Here is a 23,338-nt window from a genome sequence, read left to right as displayed (position 1 = left end):
AGCAAAACATTTCAAAGTCTTTATGAGTGCACATTGCTCAGAGCTGCATAAACAATATCTCTGCTGTGGTCACCCAGATTTCCACCCTCCCCTTCCTTTTTCTAACTAGCCCAGGGAGATGACAACAACACCCAGTTGTGTACAAACACCTGATTTTTATCCTTCATCTCCAATGGGCTACCTTAAACTGATGTCCTAACTGTTTGCTTGACTACATACAAATTGGCAGCTGCACTGTTTTCCTCATTTTTTAAAAGGTTTTTTTTTTAACGTATATGAAATTGCAGAAGGCATTTTTCTCTTGCTGTACATTACCATATTATTGTCTATTTAAAACTCTTTCCTCTTCTCATCTTACATCCCTTTGGGGAGCTGAGACAGGCTTTCATAATGGAGGAAAGCTTTCAAACACACCAGATTTTGACATAAATTTATCTACCTCCAGCATGTTTTCTTACTCTGCTTTGCTAATTACCAAAGCCATCTGTGGTGAAGTCAGGGCTTCCTCCTTGTCACAATTTATCTTTATCTCCTGCTAGATTATGTAGCGAAGTCACATTACAGTATCTCGGATATCGCACTCATTTCTTTGATGATGGAGCCCGACCGATATAAACAGGATTAGGATTTAATTACCAGATCCAGCACTAGGTCAATACCTCCCCCCCCCCTTTATTTCAAATAACAGGAGACTGGCAGGGGCCCAATTAAAAAAATGGCATAGCAGTGGGTGAGAAAGAGGGCCACAGTTCAGGAGGAAGACAAAACAGGAAGACCCACATTTACCAGCCCACAGATGACTGAAAACCAGATGAATCACAGCTGAACATGGGAAGTGATTTCATTTATAAGGTACCACGTGATAAGACAGCAGTTAGCAAACTGAAGCAATTCCACTTCCTGTTCCTATCTAGTCAAGAATTCCACCCAGGACTCCTCTTCTCTCTCTCCAGACATCAATAACCTAAGGCCGCTACCCTCTCCTCTGCTCGTCTAGGTTTGCAACCTTCATAAACTTTGCCTCTTCCTAATGGAACATGCTCCTGCCATCCTAGCAGTTCGAAAGCACATCAGTGCAAGTAGATAAATAGGTACAGCTCTGGCAGGAAGGTAAACAGTGTTTCCGTGCACTGCTCTGGTTCGCCAGAAGCGGCTTAGTCATGCTGGCTACAAGACCCGGAAGCTGCCTGCGAACAAACACTGGCTCCCTCGGCCAGTAAAGCGAGATGAGCACCGCAACCGCAGAGTCGTCCACGACTGGACCTAACGGTCAGGGGTCCTTTTACCTTTAATGGAACATGACCGGCTGCAAAACAATAACGTAAGCCTGCAATTCTATGAGTTCTAGACACAATTCTGCTTTCACTGGGCTAAGATCCTTGTCGTATTTTGCAAAGAGATTGTCTCCGTTCTGTTCTACAGTCAAACCTCGGTTTTCGATCGTCTCCGTTGCCGAATGTTTCGGCTCCCAAACGTAGAAAACCCGGAAGTAAGTGTTCCCGTTTTCAAATGTTTTTCGGAAGCTGAATATCCAGCGCGGCAGACAAGAGGCTTCCGATTGGCTCTTCCGATTGCAAGAGCCAATCAGAAGCCACGCCTTGGAAATGGAATGTTTCGGAAGTTGAACATCCTTCCGGAACAGATTACATTCGACTTCCGAGGTACCACTGTAGTTCCTTTAACAGAACTGAGTTGGATTGAACAGCAGAAATCTCAACTAGATCGTCCATGACTGTCGACCATCCAACCTCTGCTTACAGACTTAAATAGAGCAAATCTCGTTGCATTTGCCAACGCTTCAAACATCCTTAAGTGCGCACTGCGATTCTGCCATGACCGACAGGACTACCCTAAAAACTTAAGTCACACTGATTTCAATGGAACTTTATTCCAAACCGATTGGTTTTGAATCACATCCTCATCGCACCACCAAACAGGCCCCCGCCGTTTCCTGCCTTACACACCCGTGTGCTGGCAAGCAAAGGAAGCGAGGACTGCTTCCTTTTGGTTTCCTATTTATTTAAATGTAACTATTCACTCATTCCCACAGTGAGGCAGCGGCACTTGGCAAAGAAAGCTACTTGAAGTAGATTTGCTGGGAATGTTTACATTTGTTCTTGTAAAATATACTGAGCCTTTCATGCAGTAATGTGTTGTGCTTATAAATGTTGCTTAACTGCAGGGTTGGAATGGGAGAGAGGAGGACTCAAGAGAAACAGCACGAGGGAGCTGTGCGTTTTCTAATATATACATTCCAATTTCTTGGAATTATATAGTAATACATTTGGGCCTTCTGGGATTGCATTATTAACAGCTTCTCAACTTTTGCCCCCCCCCCTCATTTTTTAAAAGAGTCAACAGTTTCTGAATTTCTCCCATCCTTCTTCAGAAAGACATTGGGCATTTCTGAGACCAAAGAATCCTCAATATTTGGAAAACTTACAGGTGCATATCCAACAATATCAAGGACTCCATCCTTGAAACATCACTAAAAAGTTAATATCCCCCCCAAAAAAAAATCTAATAGGCATGTCTGAATTTGGAAAAATCCAGCTTCCCACATTACAATTTATAGCTGGTTAAATAGTTTGGTGAGAATTTGCAGAGCAACAATAATATATTAATTAAGGATTGCCCTCTCAGGAATTCAGGGATGTACATTGAGTGCAGAATCACAGGCTTATAGAACTAGAAGGGACCATTAGAGTCATCTAGTCCAACCCCTGCAATGAAGGAATTTTTCGTCCGATGTGGGGCTCAGACCCATGACCCTAGACTAAGAGTTTCATTTATGGGTTAATTAAAGATTTGATAGAACTGAAGTAACAGATGAGATGCAAGAGGAAAGGTTGAGATGAAGACCCACAAAAGTGGAGGAGGGAATTTATTGATTATATCTTATTTGTTTCCTTTGTGACTGTTTGTAAACCCGAAAACCCAAAAATAAACTCTAAAAAAGAGATTAAGAGTCTCATACTCCAGATTTTGCCTTTGGGGGTTTGGTGGGAGGTGGGTTAGAATGCAGATGTCTCATTCTTCTCCACCCGACACAAAGAAGCAGCTATTTATACACAGCAACAACACTGCTGAACAGAGCGCTGGTTAAAGACGGGATGCGGAGGAGATAAAGGAGTGCAGAATTTCATGTATTGATTCCAACCAGCCATTGGTTTCTAGTTATTAATAATCATCATCCGATGTAACATTTTTACTGTGCAAAATGCATCATCGTTATCACTCCCTTCCATACCCCATGCATTCCAGCAAGACTAGCCATTATTATTCCCATATGATAGATGGGGAACTGAGGCTGAAAGAGAAGGATTATCGCTGAAGCCACCTAACAAGGCCATGGGATTCAAAGCCGAGGCCAGACCTGCCTGGTCCCAAGTACAAACATACCCTCCTCCCTTGCCTCCTATTTGAATGAAACAAAATGGGGAACAGGGCACAGGGGCCACCAGACCTGCTTCATATACCACCGGCAGCTTAAAAACCTGGGATACAGGTATTAACACATTTACATCGCCAATGGAGGACATTGTCCTGAACAACTTCCCATTTCAAAATTGGAAATTCAATAAAGCTGGCTGGTTGTTTCTGAGGCGCTCCAGACTTCACACAAGGCAGCAAGGAGTTTGCACGTGATGTCCCATCCATGCTTTATCATCAACTTAAGCTCTGTTGGAGGACCTTCTCCTATAACCAACCTGTCCGAGTGCTAAGATCAGCCAGGGTAGGGGGGCTTTTTCCTGGTGACACCACCCAAATGTGGCTTGCGGGGCACTGGCATGTGTGAGGGCCTTTTCAGTGGTAGCCCCTTGGAAGTGGGATGTTCTCTCTTCCAAGATGCATCAGTGCAAGATGCACTGGCACTGTACAGCTTCCCTGCTTGTGGAGAGGTCATGCGATGTTTTTAGTCAGTTCCCCTTCCCTTCTCTGTCTTGTCACTCACCTTCGGTCAGATATTGACGCTACAATTAGTCCAGGTCCTAGCAAAATGTCAAGGGCACTGCCTGGTCATGCGGTATGGGGTCACTGTCGCCTATTACGTTCCCAGGATGTTGAGAAGATGCTTGGAGAGTTCCACCCTACTACATGCTCCCCTGAACCTTGCACGCCTTCACTTTTCAAAACTAGCTGGTGGGGACTGATGAGTGTGCCCAGGCGGTGATAAATGCCTCATTGTGGCAGAGGGTGTTTCTTCCTTGAAGGTTCAAAGAGGTGGTAGTGGTCCTTTTCCTTAAGAGGAACCTTCATGGACTCTTAACACCAGCTCACCACCTGCCAACACCCTCTTTTGTTATTCAAGGTGTGTTTTGGATTAAGTTGATTATCTTGACCCATTTCAATCTGGCTTCAGATCTGGTTTGGGGACCAGAACAGCTTTGGTCACTCGGGCCAATGACCTATCTTGGGACAGAGAGGAGCGGGATACAATCCTGCTTATTCTTCTCAGCAGCTTTTCATACCACTGACCACAGGATCCTCCTGTGATAGTCCCACTGCTCCTTGGAGGGCTGGTTCCAGCAGGTGGTATCGTATGACTCCTGTCTGGAGTCCTAGCAATCTTGCCTGGGGTCTCACAGGGTTCTCTTCTGTCCAGTGCTGTGGCCATCCATGGATTTGGAGCTTAGTGCCATCCCTATGACACCCAGCTCTACAAGCCAATAAACTGACGCTTGATCGTGACAAGAGGGAGGCACTCTGGGAATTTGCTTGTAGTCTGTTCTAGACACAGTTGCACTCCTCTCAAAGAAGCAGGTCTGTAGTCTGAGTCCTGGATCCAGCATGGTTAGTAAAGCACAAAGGGCCTTAGAAGTGAGGAATGCCTGTTACCAGCTATGGCCTTCCAGGATCACAAATATTTGCCAGATTAAGCCTCATGTTTAGATTACTGCAATGCTGAATGTTCAGCTACCCTTGTTTTTTTTTTTTTTTATAAAAATTTTTATTGCGTTTCTTTCCATAGGTTAACAGATTTGTTTACATAGCAACATGCAAGAAACATTTTTTATATATAAAGAAAAGTAAAGAAAAAGAAGAAAAAGTTAAGAAACTTTCATAACGTCCTTCGACAATTCGCTTTTGGACCTCCTCACATCCTCTCGGCATTGCATTCATTGTTCTAGCCAGTTCGGCAATTTGTTATCTTGTTTCCCATCTTATTATACCTTTAAATTTATTATGTTACCAACTTTGAAAATTTGTAATTTAGTTTTAACACTCTTAATAAACATAATATTTTGTTTCTAATTTGTCTCGTTTTTTTCCCATCAATACTTACTTTATCATTTACTTAAATAAATTGCAGAAGCATAACGTTTCTTAATCGTGCACACTCTTAGCATTCAAACAACTTATAATATTTTTGCAAATAGTCCTTAAATTTTTTCCAGTCCTCCTCCATTGTTTCTTCGCTCAGATCTCGAATTCTGCCAGTCATTTCTGCCAACTCCATGTAGTCCATCAGCTGCGTCTGCCAGTCCTCCAGTGTGGGTAAATCTGGTGTCTTCCAGAACTTTGCGATAAGAATCCTAGCTGCTGTGGTTGCATACATAAACAAGGTTCTGTCCTTCTTTGGCACCTTCCGGTCCACCATGCCCAGAAGAAAGGCCTCAGGTTTCTTAGAAAAGGTATATCTAAATACCTTTTTCAGCTCATTATGTATCATTTCCCAAAAGGCCTTTACTTTCGGGCAGGTCCACCAGAGGTGAAAGAATGTCCCTTCTGCCTCCTTGCATTTCCAACACTTATTATCAGAAAGATGATATATTTTAGCCAGCTTGACTGGGGTCATGTACCACCGGTATACCATTTTCATAATGTTCTCTTTCAAGGCACTACATGCCGTGAATTTCATACCGGTGTTCCATAACCTTTCCCAGTCCTCAGACATAATGTTGTGTCCTACATCCTGTGCCCATTTTATCATAGCAGATTTAACTGTCTCATCCTGTGTGTTCCATTTAAGCAGCAAGTCATACATCCTCGAAAGTACCTTAGTCTTTGGTTCTAGTAACTCCGTCTCCAGTTTCGATTTCTCCAACTGGAAACCCACTTTTTTATCCATTTTAAATACCTCTTGAATTTGAGCATAATGTAACCAATCTCGCACCTTATTTTTTAGTTTGTCCTGGCTTTGGAGCTTCCAATTATCTCCAACTCTTTCAATCAATTCCCAATATTTTGGCCAGTAGGCCTCCATATTGGGCCTTTTTTTAGAAATCTTGGCTTCCACTGGTGATAACCACCTCGGGGTCTTGCTTTCTAATAAGTCCTTATACTTCATCCAGACGGCAAAAATTGATTTTCTGACAATATGGTTTTTAAACAATTTATGAACCTTCGCCTTGTCATACCACAAGTATGCATGCCAACCATAAACATTGTCAAACCCTTCCAGATCTAGGACATCGGTGTTTTCCAACAAAAACCAATCCTTCAGCCAGCAGAAGGCTGCAGCCTCATAGTACAACCTTAAATCCGGCAGGGCAAACCCCCCTCTTTCTTTTGAGTCAGTTAGTATTTTGAATTTAATTCGGGGCTTTTTGCCCTGCCAGACAAACTTAGATATATCCTTCTGCCATTTTCCGAAACATTCCATTCTGTCCACGACCTGGAGGGTTTGAAATAAAAATAGCATTTTTGGCAGAACACACATCTTTATAGCTGCGATTCGGCCTGACAAGGTAAGTTTCAATCTTGACCAAATATCCAAGTCTTTTTTAATTTCCGACCAACATTTTTCATAATTATCTTTGAATAGATTTAAATTTTTGGTGGACAAAGATACCCCCAGGTATTTCACTTTTTTAACCACACTTAGCTCTGTCTCTCTCTGGTACCCCTCTATCTCTGTAGGCGTCAAATTTTTGGCCAAAACCTTAGTTTTTTGTTTGTTTAGCTTGAATCCCGCCACCCGACCAAACTCCAAAATAAGTTCAAGAACTCTTTTTGTGCTAGATTCTGGCTCCTGTACTGTAATGACTAGGTCATCTGCAAAAGCTTTCAGTTTGTATTGTTTCGCTCCGACCACTATACCCTGCACCAACTGGTCCTCCCTGATCATATTCAGCAGTACCTCCAGAACAGAAATAAATAGCAGAGGGGATAAAGGGCACCCCTGTCGTGTCCCTTTTTCAATTTGGAGTTCCTCCGATACCACATTGTTCACTATCAATTTAGCTTTTTGTTCTGAATAGATTGCTTCTAGTCCATTTTCAAACCCCCGTCCCACTCCCATCCCTTTCAAGTTTTTCTTCATAAACATCCAAGAAATGTTGTCAAATGCTTTCTCCGCATCAATAAAGATTAAGGCAGCCCTTGTGTTTCTAATTCGCAACAACTCCAGTATATCAATAATGTTCCTAGTGTTGTCAGACATATGTCTGCCAGGGAGAAAGCCTGCTTGGTCCTTGTGAATTACTTCATTTAGTACATTTTTAAGTCTATTTGCTAAAATGTCTGCAAATATTTTGTAATCCACATTCAGGAGTGAGATGGGACGGTAATTCTTAAGCTGAGTCTTTTCCCTTTCTGACTTGGGAATCAATGTGATAAATGCTTCTTTCCACGTTTCCGGTGCCTTTCTCCCCTCCATGATCTGGTTACAAACCTCCAACAACGGTTGTGTCAAGTAGTCCTTCAAAGTCTTATAATATTTGGAGGTAAGTCCATCCGGGCCTGGAGATTTGCCCAGCTGCATGTTCTGGATGGCACCTTCAATTTCCTGTTGAGTTATCTTGCTGTTAAGAATTGATCTTTTATCTTGACTTATTTTAGGTAGTCCATTTATCCTCAAAAATTGATCTATTTCCGGTTCTTTCTGAGGCCCCTGTGCATAAAGTTCTTTGAAGTATCTGTGGAAGCACTTTCTTATTTCTTCTGGTTTCTGAACTATTTTTCCTTGAATCTCCAAGTTTGTAACCGTGTTTAACTTTTGTCTTTTTTTCAGCTGCCAAGCTAGCAACTTTCCACATTTATTTGCTGATTCAAACGATCTCTGCTTCATTTGTTTAATTTTCCACTCAATCTCTTGATTGATCAGTTTCGAATATTGTGCTTGATGGAATTTGATCTCTCTTAGCACCTCTTTTGACTTTGGTTTGGTTCTCAGCTTTTTCTCTCCTTCGCTTATTTTCTCTAGAATTTTTTCTTTTTTTCCATTCCAAAATTTCCTCTTTATTGTATTCTGTTGTATCAGAAACCCTCTCATTACGGCTTTACTTGCGTCCCAGATTGTTCTTTTCTCCACCGTAGTATTCAAATTTATTTCAAAGTAGTCCTTTAGCGTTTTTTGGGCCTTCTTAACAATCTCTTGATCTCTTAGCAGGGTGTCATTCATTCTCCACCTGAAGGATCCAGTTGGAAAAAGTCTCAATTCCATTTTTAAGGCATTATGGTCGGAGCAGGTTTTTGGGCAGATTTCCACTTTTCTTGTTTTCGGGGCCAGCCCTCTAGATATCCAAATTTGGTCAATTCGTGTCCATGACAAGTGGGCCTCAGAGAAGAAGGTTCCTTCTTTACCCAAGGGGTTCCTTGTCCTCCAAATGTCAATCAAGTCCATATTGTCTGTCATTTCAAAAAAGGTTTTAGGGAGTCTGCCGTCTGTTGTTAAGTTTTGATTTTGGGATTTGTCCATGTTTGTAGACACCACCCCATTCATATCTCCCATCACAATAATGTTAGAATAGTCCAAATAGTCCATCATTGTCTCATGCAGCTTCTTATAGAATTCTGATTTTCCATCATTTGGCGCATAAACTCCTAATATCAAAATCTTTTCCCCTTGTGTTTGGATTTCAATTGCGAGAATTCTTCCATGATCATCTTTGAATAGAAATTTTGGTGACAGGTTCTCCTTTGCATAAATTACAACGCCTCTTTTTTTAACTTTATCTGATGAGATAAATTCCTGGCCAAGTCTTTTATTGATTAATACTTTCCTATGGAGCCTAGTCACATGTGTTTCTTGAAGGCATATTACATCCAATTGTTCTTTTTTCAGGATATGAAATATCCTCCTCCTTTTTTCCGGAGAATTCCCGCCATTTATGTTCCAACTAAGTAGCTGCAGAGACATCCTGTTCTAATTAAGATGTTCTTAGGATGAGGTGTCTTCCTTTTGCTCAGATCCCGAGGGTGCAGGCGTTGGCCCGCTTCCAGGCAATATTGGTACTGGTAAGGTTGGAAGCCAATCCACTCCTTTTTGGAGATCTTCTCCGTGGTCGTGAAGGAACTTTTGGTTATCTTCAGGTGTTCTAATTTTAACCTTCCTTTCTTTGTAAGTGAAGGATAATCCTTGTGGAAACTCCCACCTATAGGGAATTGCGTTGTGTCTCAGCAATTTTGCTAGTTCTGAGTAGGTGGCTCTGAGGTCCAGCAACTGTCTCGGAATATCTCTATAAATTTCCACCCTTTTATCTTGTATTTCAATTGCTTTTTTGAAGTGTAAACCTAGGATCTTGTCTCTCTCTTCCTTTGATCTTAAAATTATCAAACAGTCTCTGGATCTGTCTTTCCTTACCAATCTTCCCAGTCTATATGCCGAGACAATCTTGAAGTCTGTGTCCTCCTTTAAACCCCAGAACTTCGTGAATTCCTGCGTCAAGTATCCAATCAGGTCTCCTTGCTCGAGTTCCGGGATGCCTCTCAATTTGATGTTGCTCTCGCGATTTTTCAGTTCCACCATTGACAGATAGATTTGTTGTTCACCCACCTGTTTGTGCAGGGGCTTGACTTCTCCTTTAATTTCTTCAACTTCTTTTTGTAAAGCTCCCACTTTCTGAATTGCTTCTCCAGCTAATTCCCGATTTTCCGCTGTTGCTCCTTGCAAATTCTCAATAGCCTGTGTATGCTGGGAAACTTGTTCGGTCAGTTTTTGAATCGAAGAGGTCGCTTTATCTATTTTCAAAGACTGGTCGTCCACTTTCTGGTTTAAACTTGATAGTTGCTCCAATATTTGTTTTAATAATGTGTCTGACCCACCTGCTGCCATAACTTCTTCAGTGGACTTCTCTGTTATTTCCCCTTCCCTCTGAGATACCAGTACAGCTGGAACCGACGATCGGCGTCCTTGGGTCAGTGTTGTTTGTACAAATTGTGTTGGTTTTCTTTCTCTTTCTTTTTCCTTGGCCTCTTTAGATTCCTTAGCTTTAGATGCTCTTGTTCTCCCTGCGCCACTCATTACACATCTGTCAGTGTTCAAGGTCAGATTGTCTATTATTCCATGGAAGAGACAAATTCAGGAGTAAACAACCAGTAAAGTGGAATTCAAAACAAAAGTCAGTTCCCAGGATTTTATAATCCGCAAGCCCTGTAGGGGGAGTGCCACCAGGTTTCAGAGACAAAGAAGGAAGTAATCCGCCATTAAAGTTCCAAATTATTTCAAGTCAATAAATCCAATAGTCCATCAGTCCCTTCCAAAACTCAAAGTTTCCCCAGGCACCTTTTATAGTTCAACAAAGTTCCACAAGAGGTGCTTGCAACAGTATCCCATCCAGTCTTTTCTGCTCAAATGTAACAGTTACGTTCCAACAAAGTTTTTGCAACTGTTTCCGCAGTTTGACACAGTCTCCCTCTCTGGCAGCCCGACGATCTGGCTCCTTAAAAATACAGCCCAAAGACGGAAAAAGATAGGAGGAAGATCCCCATTTACTACTTCTTTTAGTCAATGTCCATTTCCACCTTCAGTTTAGAAGAAAAAAACAAGCAGATCTGATAGCACGAAAAAGTTAAAACTTCCCACAGTCCCGTTTCAAGCGCTTTCCGCTTTTTAAAGCTTTGCTTTGATCTTGTCAGCAATGTCGGAAGACGGACTTCCCTTTTCTCGTCTCCCGCTTTCAGCCAAATTTACGAAATTCTTTTGCCAAATTTTAAACCCCTTTACTCACGGGTATGTTGCTTGCAGTTTGGTGTTGATTTTAGGAAGAAGGATCAGCGCTCATCTGTAACAGCCGCGCGGCTTCACTTCCGCGGAAAGAGCGATGAACTCACAGCACCGCTACCCCTCCTTCACTCCGGGTCTCCTTACGGGGTCCCTTCTGTGTTTTCGGAGCAGCTTCTGGTGCCCGCCGAGTCCCACGGCCACGGGCTCACTCTACCCGTGGTTTATCTTGATGGGTCGTCGCTATGCCGCAGCGAACGACCCTTTTCCGCGGAGCCCCTCTTCAGAGCTCGAAGAGGACCACCATTACAGTTTCGCGCCGCCCCCGGAAGTCCTGAATGTTCAGCTACCCTTGAAGACAGTCTGGAGATTGCAGCTAGCGCAAAACACTCAGTTATTGCCTGGTGCATCTGCATGCAGTCATATAACACCTTGCAGCTCTTGCAAGAGCTACACTCGTGGGCAATATACTAAGGTAAAGGTAAAGGGACCCCTGATCGTTAGGTCCAGTCGTGGCCGACTCTGGGGTTGTGGTGCTCATCTCACTTTATTGGCCGAGGGAGCCGGTGTACAGCTTCCGGATCATGTGGCCAGCATGACAAAGCCGCTTCCGGCGAACCACAGCAGCGCACGGAAACACTGTTTACCTTCCCGCCGGAGCGGTACCTATTTATCTACTTGCACTTTGATGTGCTTTCCAACTGCTAGGTTGGCAGGAGCAGGGACCGAGCAATGGGAGCTCACCCCGTCGCGAGGATTCAAACCGCCAACCTTCTGATTGGCAAGTCCTAGGCTCTGTGGTTTAACCCACAGCGCCACCCGTTTCCCTGGGCAATATACTACCAGGCCCAAATTAAGTGTTGGTATTTAAATTCCCGCATGGCCTGGGGTTCCAGGTATTTGTTGAAGCACTTTCTCCCCTACCATCCATTCTGGGTCACGTGGTCAGTAGGGACAACTCTTATTGTTGTCCCGTCAGTGGTCTCGGGCTGCTACATAGCGACGTGTTCAAGAGCCTTCTTTGTTGTGGCCCCACAACTATGGAATTGTCACTGTATCTAAAGTCCAAAATGGCAGAATGGATGATGGAAGCTTTGTTTTCATTTGCTGGCGGAAACCCATCAATCTCATTCTCCCAGTCATCTGTAGCAAATCAGTAAGACCACCCACTGGTGTTAAGCGCTCTCACGCTGTTGGTCCTATTGGTAGTTTCGCTAACTGATTATTTTAATTGCTGTTGTGCATTTGATATACAGTGCTACCTCGGGTTACATACGCTTCAGGTTACATGCGCTTCAGGTTACAGACTCCGCTAACCCAGAAATATTACCTCGGGTTAAGAACTTTGCTTCAGGATGAGAACAGAAATCGTGCTCCGGTGGCGCGGCGGCAACGGGAGGCCCCATTAGCTAAAGTGCTGCTTCAGGTTAAGAACAGTTTCAGGTTAAGAATGGACCTCCCGAACGAATTAAGTACTTAACCCGAGGTACCACTGTATCGGTTGTGTGTGTTTTGATATTGATGGAAGAGCATCACTCTGATGCTGCGAAGGGTGGTCTACAAATTTAACCAGTGGAATAAAAAAAAGTACGTTTTAAGCATTTTTGGTCATTCTGGAGGAATAACTGGAGTAGGGAAGGAACTTCCCCAAGTTACATCTTCCAGAAATATCCGTGCTGACGGTCAAGTTGGGCCACATTATTGGCCTGGCCTTCATCGCTTGGTCCTCTTCCTTCAACAAACATGGCTGCCTACACCTTCTCATGCCTAGCAGCGCAGTGCAATTGGAACACCAGACCAGAGTGCTTGCGAGTGTGAATTTCTCTGCCAGAAACTGCACCTCGCATGCTGCTGTTGCAGGAATATTATGACCCAACAGCAGTGGTGAGATTACAACCACAGCCTCGCTCCCCACAAATGAATGCGCGACTAGGCCTGGAGCTCCTGCCAACCTAGGAGTTCGAAAGCACATCAGTGCAAGTAGATAAATAGGGAAGGTAAACGGTGTTTCCGTGCGCTGCTCTGGTTCGCCAGAAGTGGCTTAGTCCTGCTGGCCACATGACCCGGAAGCTGTATGCCAGCTCCCTCGGCCAATAAAGTGAGATGAGCGCCGCAACCCCAGAGTCATCCGCGACTGGACCTAATGGACAGGGCTCCCTTTACGTTTAGGGCTGCAGAACAGGGCCTTGTTTTTGCTTTCCCATTGCAGCACACGGCTATGCCATGCAGACATTTTTCTGCCCTTTAGTCACTTTTCTCCAGCAAACTTTCTCCTCTCTTGACCGGAGCACGCTGCAGGGTTGAGATTCAGAGCCGCAGGTGACCAGGTGGGCTTGCCTTGTAACAAGGGGGTTGGGCCAAATGGTAGCTTTTCATCTCTTCAAATTGCAGTAATCGGAGACGCAACAGGGACAGGATCAGGCTCTTGCTCCTTGCTTCCCCTGTGGATTTAATGTAGGTCATATGCTTTTCTAAAGGTAGGGAACCACTGAGTTACAAGACGTTTCTTTATCTTCAGTAAATTGAGTAGTCCGGGCTCAAGTTCTGGAGCTTGAAGACCAGCACCGCACAGGCAATCTCCCCGAACTGAATACTCCACGAGGGTTCCTCCGAGTCTGCACCCGATGCCTAAACCAGCAGATGGCCTCTTTGCTATGAGAGCTACATTGGAAGCGCGAGCCAGAAGGGCAAGGGATAAACAGCCCTGGAGACAAAACTCCCACCATCACCGCCTTCAGATGTGGTCTGCCTGGGTCAGGACCAGGGCAATAAAAGAAAGCCACCGACTTCCTTCTGAAGAGAGCGGAAAGAAGCAGGGAAGGGAAGGAGCAGCAGGCAGGGAGGCTGGTCTTCACCTTCCAGGGCTATCAATCAGACAGCTTTCAATAAACACTAAACGTAAATTGCTGCAAAGACAAATCTCCACCAGCAACAAAGGACCTCCAACGCCTAGCTCGTAGGGTGAAAGGTGCCTATATACATATACATATATATATATATATATTGTGTGTGTGCGCAACGCTTTATAAGTTTGTGAATAAATGTTTAAATTGAATTAATCAAATAAATAAGCATGCTATTCTCCTGGGTTGTGAGTTTTCACATTTGCTTAAGCGGGGAGGTTGAGTTTGAAGCGTTACCCCCGCCTTGGCAAATCAACTCTTTACCGACTCCCCTTTTACTTACAGTTATAGCTAAGCCACACAGGAGTTGCCATCGCTACCCTGCCAATTCTGTATTCACAAATAAAGAACCGTCTTAGATTTACGGGCATTAGCTGGGAATCCCACCTAAAACTAGCCCCATGCAAGTCCGAAAGAGTGAATGCACTGCCTTAAAGGATATAATCCTCAACCACATTCAATTATCTTGAATGAGTACCCTTGGGGGTGCGCCTGGCCGAGTAACTTTTACACAGGAGTAGTTCCACTGATGTCTACCGTATTACGCCAGGTTGGCCTACAAGCTGCTCCCTTTCTCCTCCTCCTCCTCCTTATCATTAACAGCTTTGCTCATCCAAAGCAAGTTTCGGGCCTCTTTGATTATATTTGTAAAGAACAGAGATTCAATCAAACTAAGTCAAGCGGCTGGGGCGATATAGCTTAATCACAGCTCTGCTCCCCTCTATTAACTTTATGCCGGTATTAAGGAGAAATCAATCAGCTGAAATGAAGCATTAGCCACAATTTCCTCCTCACGTGGGAAAAGCAACAACAGGCAGAGGTTCATTTGCAACTGAAATTGTTCCTGAGGGTGGCAAGAGATCAAGAACGGTTCAGCTCCAAGAATGAGGGAGTTTCCTTTGCGATACATCGGCCCCCCTTCCTTGGCTTCCTAAGCACCCCTTACATTTACACTGAAAGCCAGGGCTGGGCATTTGCTGAGCAGAACCGAAGGCCGTGGTGAAAACATATCGTAAGCCGGAGAGCCACACACCATCGTTACATCTAATTAATGCAATCTACATATCATTTTCACAAACACGGCAGATGCTAAACTACAGTTGGTGGACATGTTGCACAGATTCTTGATCTGAAGCTCCACTGGGGGGCGGGGGAGAAATCTTGCAGCAGTCCTTGAAAAGTCTTAATATGTCTTTTAATTTACAAAGCCGAAAATTCGGATACCGAAAGGCGGCAGGCTTCTTTTCTTTTTACTTGCATACTGGAATCTGAAAGCTTTCACATCTGTTTGCCAGCAGCGTCTAATTTATCTCTGAAACCTTGAGGACTAGGCAGTTCATTCAAAACTGGTGCAAGGAAAGTTTCTCTAAAAGCAGCAGCAGCATTTCGTAGGCTGCAAACAAGCCAGCAATAACTTCGGACAGCAAACACAGATGCTGCCCAGGCACATTCACACAGGACACCCCCGTCTTATTAAAATTAATAAATCCTTCTTATATGATGTTAGAACTCTCAGCTCAGCTACTGCGGCTGAACAATCTCTAGTCTTCTTTTTTGCATTCCAACTGGTCCACCTTTGCTGTTCCAACCCTTTACAACTCCCACAGCCATAATAAGCCTCAATCCTGTATGGGAAGCCCATTAAAAGATACCACTTAGGGACTCTGAGCTGATTTGTCTTACCCGTGTTCTTGTATTTTGTTTGGGTGGGTAATCTTTGTCTTAATAGAATTTTTATGGATTGCCTGGGTTTTGTTTCCGCTTCAGCGGCCTAAGCAAATCAATGCCAAGTGGTAAAAAGAGATTGTTCTTCGCTACAAACAGGGACAGCAGCCCTCCCTGCCTGAAAGGAAAGGAAAAGAGAGTCGGTCACAAGGACTGGACTTAGCACAAGAAAACCTCTGGAACCACACGCCAGTCTTTACGTGCAGATACATTTCAGCCCACGAACAACGTGGGAAGCAAAGTTAGCTGCTGCCTTCTCCAGCAGCCGCCGCGAAGAACCACCTGTTCTTACACCTCTCCCTAACTCTTGTTTGCAATGCCATTTGGTTTGCATCAAGCATTAGCTGGAACTTAAGCATACAGAAAATCCCCCCACAGCGGCCGGGAGAAAAAGTTACATCATTGCACTGCGGCGGGGGACGGAATCCTGACACCTGCAGTTCTGCCAGCAAATCTCTCCACGTGCGCCAGAGAGGGCTCTCTGAACACCACAGCTGCAGAGCCCAAACGGAGATACTTCTTATTCACAGAATCATAAGTGCTGGGAGGGACTCCAAAGGCTGCTTCGGCCAATCCTGAGCCAGGAAGGCAGCCCTCTGGTCCATTCAGCAACCTCACCTTCTCCCCCCACCCCACCCCCACACATCTCTGCAACCCGCAGTGAGCTACAAGCAGGTACATCTGCTGCAGGCAGCCCTAGCAAGCCATCCACATGCTCAAAACCCAGAAAAATCACATTTTTTTTGGTATGCAATTACATTTTTATTTGCAAAGCTAAGAAGGTCCAGTAAGGTTTCGAATCGGGTGGGGGGACGGCGTGTCGAGATTCCGGCATTGCAGGGGGTTGGACTAGATGACCCTCGGGGTCTCTGACAATTCTACGATTCTGTGAATCCAATAAAATATACGCCTCAATCTTCTGCTGAGGTTCACAGGGCACAACACGGAACCGACAAGCAATACCTGACTTGCCGGAAGCAAGTTTGTGCCGTGGCAGATTAACCCGCCAAGATACCCCCTGCCACACTTTCCAGTTCTCGCCAGCCCTGCTTGCCCGGCACATGCTTACAGATCCTGCCCACAAAGAACTCTGGGGCCTGCCCCAGAGAGCCAAGCCGGAAGGGGGCAGGCAGCTCCGATGAGGCTCTTCCATGCTCGGCAGCTGTTGCGTTCTGCCTAAATGGGTACTCTCCAGGGCTCAACAGCTGGGCAGGGAGGCAAGGGTACTACTACTGCCTGCAAATCTTCACCTGACACCCCCAGCCCTCCCCAACCCCTTACTTCAGCCTGCCTGTGTGTGCTGGGCCTCAGGGAAAGCGGCTTGCTAGGTCCCTCAAGCCCTCCAACCCAGCCTTGGTGGCTGCCAAACAGAGGTTCCACTGCAGTCTCCAAGACAGCAGCCGTCTCCGCAGCACAGCACGAGTGCCAGGAATCCAGGGACAAGCTTGTATTTTACTCCCGCTTCCCCTTTTCTTTGCCCCCCCCCCGCCTCCATTACTTCAATCACATGTTTCTGCTTCCCCTGCCGTTTTCACTTAAATCATCTGGCGGGGTGGGGGTGGGGGAGAGGAGCGGATCCCCTGGAGGGATTCCACAGCACAGTGGCGATGAGATGGCTCATAATCTACTTAGAGGAGAGGGGGTTTTGCAAGGGAAAATACAGCTCCCGGCAACCACCTTGCTTATCCCCAGGAGTCAAAAATCCACTCTGGAGCAGCTCTTGGGAATGTGTGCACATCAGCTTTTCAGAGGTGACTTCAGGCAGGCATGCTAAACCGAGGTGATTGCTAGGGCTAACAGCTCCGGAGAGCAAGGAAGCCTGTTTCATTATCCCGCATCACTTTTACCCCATTTCCCCAGTCCAAATGGGAGAGCAAAGCCCCTTTCTGCTCCCAGCCTATTTTCCTCCCTTCCATTCCTCTGGTGCCCTGGTTTACTCTGAGCAAATGAGCCACCGAAGCAAGTTAAGAACACCCTTAAGGGATAACCAAAGGCAGAAACAAGAATCAGACGGAGTCTCCTTCCCCTGAACTAACCTTCTGCCAACACTTATGCTTCACACTCTACCCTCTAGATGTTGTTTTGGCTGGGTGTGGAGGCCTGGGCATGTTTCAAGCAATTTTATGCTTTCCTTTTTTGGGAACCAAAGCGATACAGCCATCCCTCACCCTGGACCACAACTGGGTCTCTTTGGCCAGTCCATTCTCATCCCGCTTGTTTCATAGATCATTTAATTCATCTGTATGAAGGCAAGGCTCCCTTCTCTATATACTGTAGTAGCTGGTCTTTACAGGGAGGAGAGCGGAGTTTGCAGCTAGCCACACACAAGGGAGAAAAAACATGGCAGGCCAGGCGGGCATTGCCATCCATCCATTCTCTCTCGCCCTAGCAGGGGTAAAGATCAAGCCGGCAAACCTCTCGCCCTGCGAGGGCAGGCGCAGGTGCCCACCCCTGCCTTCAGCAAGTGAGCTGGTAACTTCTCCTAAAGGCGTTGTTTTTGCAAAGGAAAGCTGCGGGGTTGTTTTTAAGCGAGGGGCGGAGTGATGGTAGAGCGGCTGGCGTGGAGAGGGCGGAGGAGGGGGGGGGAGAGGCTGGAAGGAAGCAAGAGCAGCCTGGCAAAGCCAGCTTCTCCTGACGGGACTTGATGCATTTGTTTACACGCCGCCCAGCCGAGGACAGGCGGGCACTGCCGCAAGGTTCAAGCCTTGCCAAAAGGGAGAATCTGCGGCTGCTGGCGGCGTGCAGCACGCTCTGCGCCCGCCGCACCAAGCGCCGCTGCCGCTGCCGCCGCCGCCGGGAGAGACCCGGGAAGAGCGCGCTCGCTCGGCGCCGGGCGTTTTACGCACGCGGCCCTGGCCAAGGGACCGGCCGGAGGCTTTGCAGCTAGGCGTGAAACGAGTGAGGAGGGGTGGGGGGAGAACGTCCAGAAATACAAAGAGAAAAATAAGTGTGGGGGGTATAATATACAGCCTGCATTTAGAACAGGGCGTCCGCCCACCCACCAATAAAACGCTTCGCTTGCCTTGCTGCAATCGGCTGCCGCCGCCGCCCTTGAATGCTGGCAGGGGTTTCTGTGGCCAGACAAACACCCACGGGGTGCCAAAGCTGTCCAGTTTAACACTTTGGAACCGCCGCCTGCGATGTGCGGCATGGGTTCAGATCTCGCCTAGGGGGTGTTTTCTCTCTGGTTTTCCGCCATGCCTTCCTTGTCTCAGAGAGGGGCCGGGGCTCAAACCGACTTAAGGAGCCCAGCCTCTTGACGCGGAGGCCGCGCGCTCTCCGCCTCTTAGTTGCGTTGGCCGAGGTGCTCTGCGAGAAAGGCACTCTGCTTATGCTCAGGGCCGCTCCCTCCGACTTGATTTCCGGGGCCTGGAGATCCCCGGCTCAAACTACACCCTAGTTTCCTCATCAGCAAAATGGTTTCCTCGTCTGTTTGTTTTTTAAAGCAAAATTAAACACGCGTACCCCTCGCCAGGATTCGCGCGAGGATGACCGGCTAAGGTTACGCTTGGCACCGTGGTGGGCGCAGTTTACCTGGGGGTCAGCCAGCCCCACAGAGCTCGGAGAGGCTTGCTTGCGCGTAACCGTGCGCAGGCAAGCGCCGCTGAGATCCTTAGCACGCTTTCTCGCAAGGAAGCCCCAGTGAACAGAGCGGGGCTGGCTTCTAAGAAGAAGGAACCGCGCGGCGGGGATGCCGACCACTCGCCCCAAGCTGCAGGGATAGCGCGGGCTACGAGCATCATTCCCTTGCCTTCTGAGCGCCTCTCCAAGGCTGGTACTGCCTCGCTCGTCTTCCCTCCCTCTCCCAAATCCTGTTGTTTTGCTTCTAATCTGCCTTATCTGAGTTTTCACTGCCTGCTCGGTGGCTAATTCGGAGGAAATGAGTGTCAGCTCTCCGGTGGAGTAATTAAGGCGGACGGGTTTAGTGCGCCCTCTTCGCCAGTAAGCGGGGATTAGCTCCAGACTCCTTTTTCAGTAACAAGACTGGAGGAGGAGGTTTTTTGTTTTTGTTTTTAAAGAAACAAGACCATTTTACTTTTGGTAATAATAATTCATTGCGGTTTGGGTTGGGGAAAACAGTCTCTCCTTATCTCTGCATGGCCTTGTCTTACTTATTTCTCCTTCCACCCCCGCCTGTTGGTCTTTTTTTTTTGGGGGGGGGGGTTGGTCAGCTCCACCAAGAAAAGTTTACATCCTACTTTGCAAGGTTGTCCTGCTGCCTGTTTGTCTGCGCTTTGCTGATAATGATTTCTCTTTAGCGGGCTCTTTTCTGCCTCTCTCTCCCCCTTTAAGCAAAGCCACACGACGGGGTGTTGTAGGGGCTGGGAGACACAGGCACTTTCCCCAGTTACTGCAGCTGTCAGATACCAGGCGAAAAAGGTGTGATGTTCTTACTCTCTCCTCCTCAACTGTATTCAGAAAACGCCACCAGCTTTTCGACTTCTGGAAGCCCGCTGGTTCCCTCTTTTCATTTGCAAGAGATGAAAACGTGGGGAATCTGCAAAATGCATCCCAAACGTATAAATGATTTATTATGTCTTTCTGCTCAAAGATAGAGAGCTCTTCTGGGCAGCTCTCCGGGGAATTACGCTCCGCATAAGCGGAGTGACGGGGGTGGGGGTGGAAGAAAAAGAGTCTTGCCTCCGCCCCCGGAAAAATTGCAAGTCGAGGAGACTTTGTAGTATTTTCAGACCTTTGATTTATTCCATATGTGACAACAGCATTATAAAAGGGAAATCCTAAACAGCCTGCCTCCTGCCTATTGCAAGGCGTAGCATCCACGCTACAGCCAACTCTACTGGAGGTGAAAGTTGGATTTGGGGGAAGGAGAAGAGTTCTGGGTTCGTGGATGTCAGCAGATCCACTGGAGAAATTTGGCGGCGCAAAGGGGGCTCGCTCGCTCGCTCGCTCCCCCTCCCCCTCAACCCACACCCCTCAAATACGAAATCGTTGACATGAACGTTGGGAATACTCTGGTTTGCCTTACCTGCTTGCCCCGTGACTCCGGATCCGACCAGGTGGAGAACCAGAAGTGCCCAGAGGAGAGGAAACGTATCCATTTTGGGGAGGAAATGTTCGGCGGCAGAAGGGCGATTCCTCCCAAGCGGCGTGGGCTCGGCGATGCGAGGTGTTTCCTTCGCAACTCCCTTCTCGTCCTCTTCCTCTCCGAAGGGACACCGAGCCGGAGACTCCCCTTCGCCAAGACTTCGAGTCCCCTTCGGTGCTCCCTGCGCGCCGCTCGCTGATTTAAACACACACTCACGCGCGCGCGCAAAACCCACTTCCAAAAAGGATCAGGACGCCGGAGGGAAACTCCTCACATTCGCCAGAGGAAGGAGGGCGCAGGCAGCTGCTCGGGAAGCCGCGCGCACCCGCCCGAATGGCACACGGCGCCGGGGATCAAGGCGGAGACGCACGCGCGCACGCCTTTACGCAGGAGAGGGAGAGCGCGCCAGTTCTTCAAAGTGGCGTTCCCTTTAGCGCCGCGGCGCTGCCAACGCTCCGAGCCGAGCCGCCGACAGAAAGGTGCCGCCTGGGCATCGCCAGCAGCCGGGCTCAGCCTCAGATGGACGTCCACACGCACACAATCCGGAGCGAGATGGCAACGGGTCTGGCGAATGCTGCTGTTGCTCCTCCTCCTACCCAAGCCCCGGAGTCCGGCGATGTCCCTTGTCCCTCCTCGCCCGCCTGCTGCCCCTTTGCGCTCAAGGGCTGCTGCTGGTGGTGGTCAGTTTCACGCTAGAGGCGTTTTCCGGATGCAGCGCCGGGAAGGAAGGAGAAAGTGCTGCTTGCTGCTGCTGCTGTTGCAGCCGCCGCCGCCGCCTTCCAGATGCAGAAATCCCCGGGCTGGCGCTCGAGTTTTGCTCCAAGCCGCCGCTGCCGCCGCCGCCGCCTTGCTTCTCCTGCTGCTGCTCCTTCCTCCTCCTGGGCTTTGCGCGGCTTTCCCCCTCCGGAGCTGAGCGTTGCCGGCGCCCTGTCGCCTCGCTTTGCCTGCCTCTCGGCTCGCTCGCCGCCTTTTCAGGCAGAGCGGCATGTGCATGTCAGACAGAAAGGCAGAGCTCTCTGATTACACGCTCTCGCAGGGCCCGCCCCTTCGATGTTTCTCATTTAAGCCCGACGCGCCGAGAGGGGAAGGGGGAGAAGGAGGCAGAGCCCCGGGAACGCGGAGCAGGCCACGCTCGCAACTCGGCCGCGATCCAGCGAAAAAGGAGAAGGAGAGGAAGAGGGAGGGTGGAGAGAGGAAGAGCCGAGGCAGCGGAGCTCTTCTGGATTCCCTTGCAAGATCAAAGCGGCGGCGGCAGAAACTGGAGTGCCCCCCCCCCAACTCCTGCGCTCCCGGCTGCAATCCGCGCCTCGCCCTTGGCAGAAGCAACAAGTCCAGGGCAAATGCGCCTCTCGCTTTCCACACACACACACACACACACACACACACACACACACACACACACGATAGCATCCTGCGCTACGTAGGTAGCTTTATATTGGCGGCTGCTGTTGGGCGATTCTTGCAGGGCTACCCTGGTTATCGTGGTAGGATCTGTGTTTGACACGATATTATGTAGATGGGATTATTTTTAAGAGCACATTATTTTTACGCCCGGGAAACGGGGCTGCAGGAGGGAGAGAAGGGGCGAGGTGACCGCGCTGGAATGCAAAAATGCGAAGCCTTGAGCTCCAAACACCCGCCCACACGGAGTGAGACACACAAATAACACTTAAGAGGCTGGCAGGAGACACGTTATTTGCTATAACACCGTGGAAGGGTTTTTACTTAAAACTTGCCAGCAGCAGCTCAATAAATAAATTTACCTCTGGGATAAGGCCAAGTATGTAAAGACTCAGCCTTATAAAGAGATTGAGACAGAGTCTGCATGGTAAAGGAAGCAAACTGCAACACACCAAGAGGCTGTTGGTCCATTAAAGGGTAACACTGCGCAGGCTTTCCTGTTGCACAGAGCTCTTCATCAGGCAGAACGGAACCATAGACTTGGAAGAGGATCTTGTGAGTCCACCCTCTTTCGCAGCCCCCGTGTGAGGCTCAAACCCACAACCCTGAGATTAAGAGTCTCCTCTCCCGACTGAACTAGCATGAAAACCTCAGTGTAATATGGAAATGTGTGCATTCTTATGCCTAGGTCTCAGTGAAGTGGCTTTACCTATCTCCCATAGCCAGTGTGGTGTAGTGGTTAAGAGCAGTAGACTCGTAATCTGGGGAACTGGGTTCGCTTCCCCGCTCCTCCACCTGCAGCTGCTGGGTGACCTTGGGCCAGTCACACTTCTCTGAAGTCTCTCAGCCCCACTCACCTCACAGAGTGTTTGTTGTGGGGGAGGAAGGGAAAGGAGAATGTTAGCCGCTTTGAGACTCCTTCGGGTAGTGATAAACCAGGATATCAAATCCAAACTCCTCCTCCTCCCATTCCTTCCACAATCCTCAGAGCGTTGACCTGCAATTAACACCTAGTCATAACTGGTAGAACTTAGAGGAGGACTAAGGAACCCATGAAAGGGACGCAGGTGGCGCTGTGGGTTAAACCACAGAGCCTAGGGCTTGCCGATCAGAAGGTCGGCAGTTCGAATCCCCTCGACGGGGTGAGCTCCCGTTGCTCGGTCCCTGCTCCTGCCAACCTAGCAGTTCGAAAGCACGTCAAAGTGCAAGTAGATAAGTAGGTACCGCTCCGGTGGGAAGGTAAACGGTGTTTCCGTGCGCTGCTCTGGTTCGCCAGAAGCGGCTTAGTCATGCAGGCCACATGACCTGGAAGCTGTACGCTGGCTCCCTCGGCCAATAAAGCAAGATGAGCGCCGCAACCCCAGAGTCGTCTGC

At 47.8% G+C, this 23,338-nt stretch overlaps 1 protein-coding gene across 2 annotated transcripts in view; it reads right to left on the bottom strand.

The window, feature by feature from the left end:
• The window catches only part of NRP2 (neuropilin 2), a 259,454-nt gene extending 238,446 nt beyond the window's left edge, over window positions 1-21,008 (bottom strand). For both annotated transcript variants that reach the window (XM_081208808.1, XM_081208809.1), the window contains exon 1: window positions 20,504-21,008. In XM_081208808.1, the coding sequence (XP_081064934.1) occupies window positions 20,504-20,576 (73 nt within the window). In that variant the 5' untranslated portion in view covers window positions 20,577-21,008. The remainder of the gene's footprint in view (window positions 1-20,503) is intronic.
• Between the last annotated feature and the right edge of the window lie 2,330 nt (window positions 21,009-23,338).

Source organism: Podarcis bocagei, assembly GCF_964188305.1.
Source record: "Podarcis bocagei genome assembly, chromosome: 1".
Lineage (NCBI taxonomy): Eukaryota > Metazoa > Chordata > Lepidosauria > Squamata > Lacertidae > Podarcis > Podarcis bocagei.
Note: the sequence above shows the minus strand (reverse complement) of the source record. Positions and strands in the feature narration are given on the sequence as shown.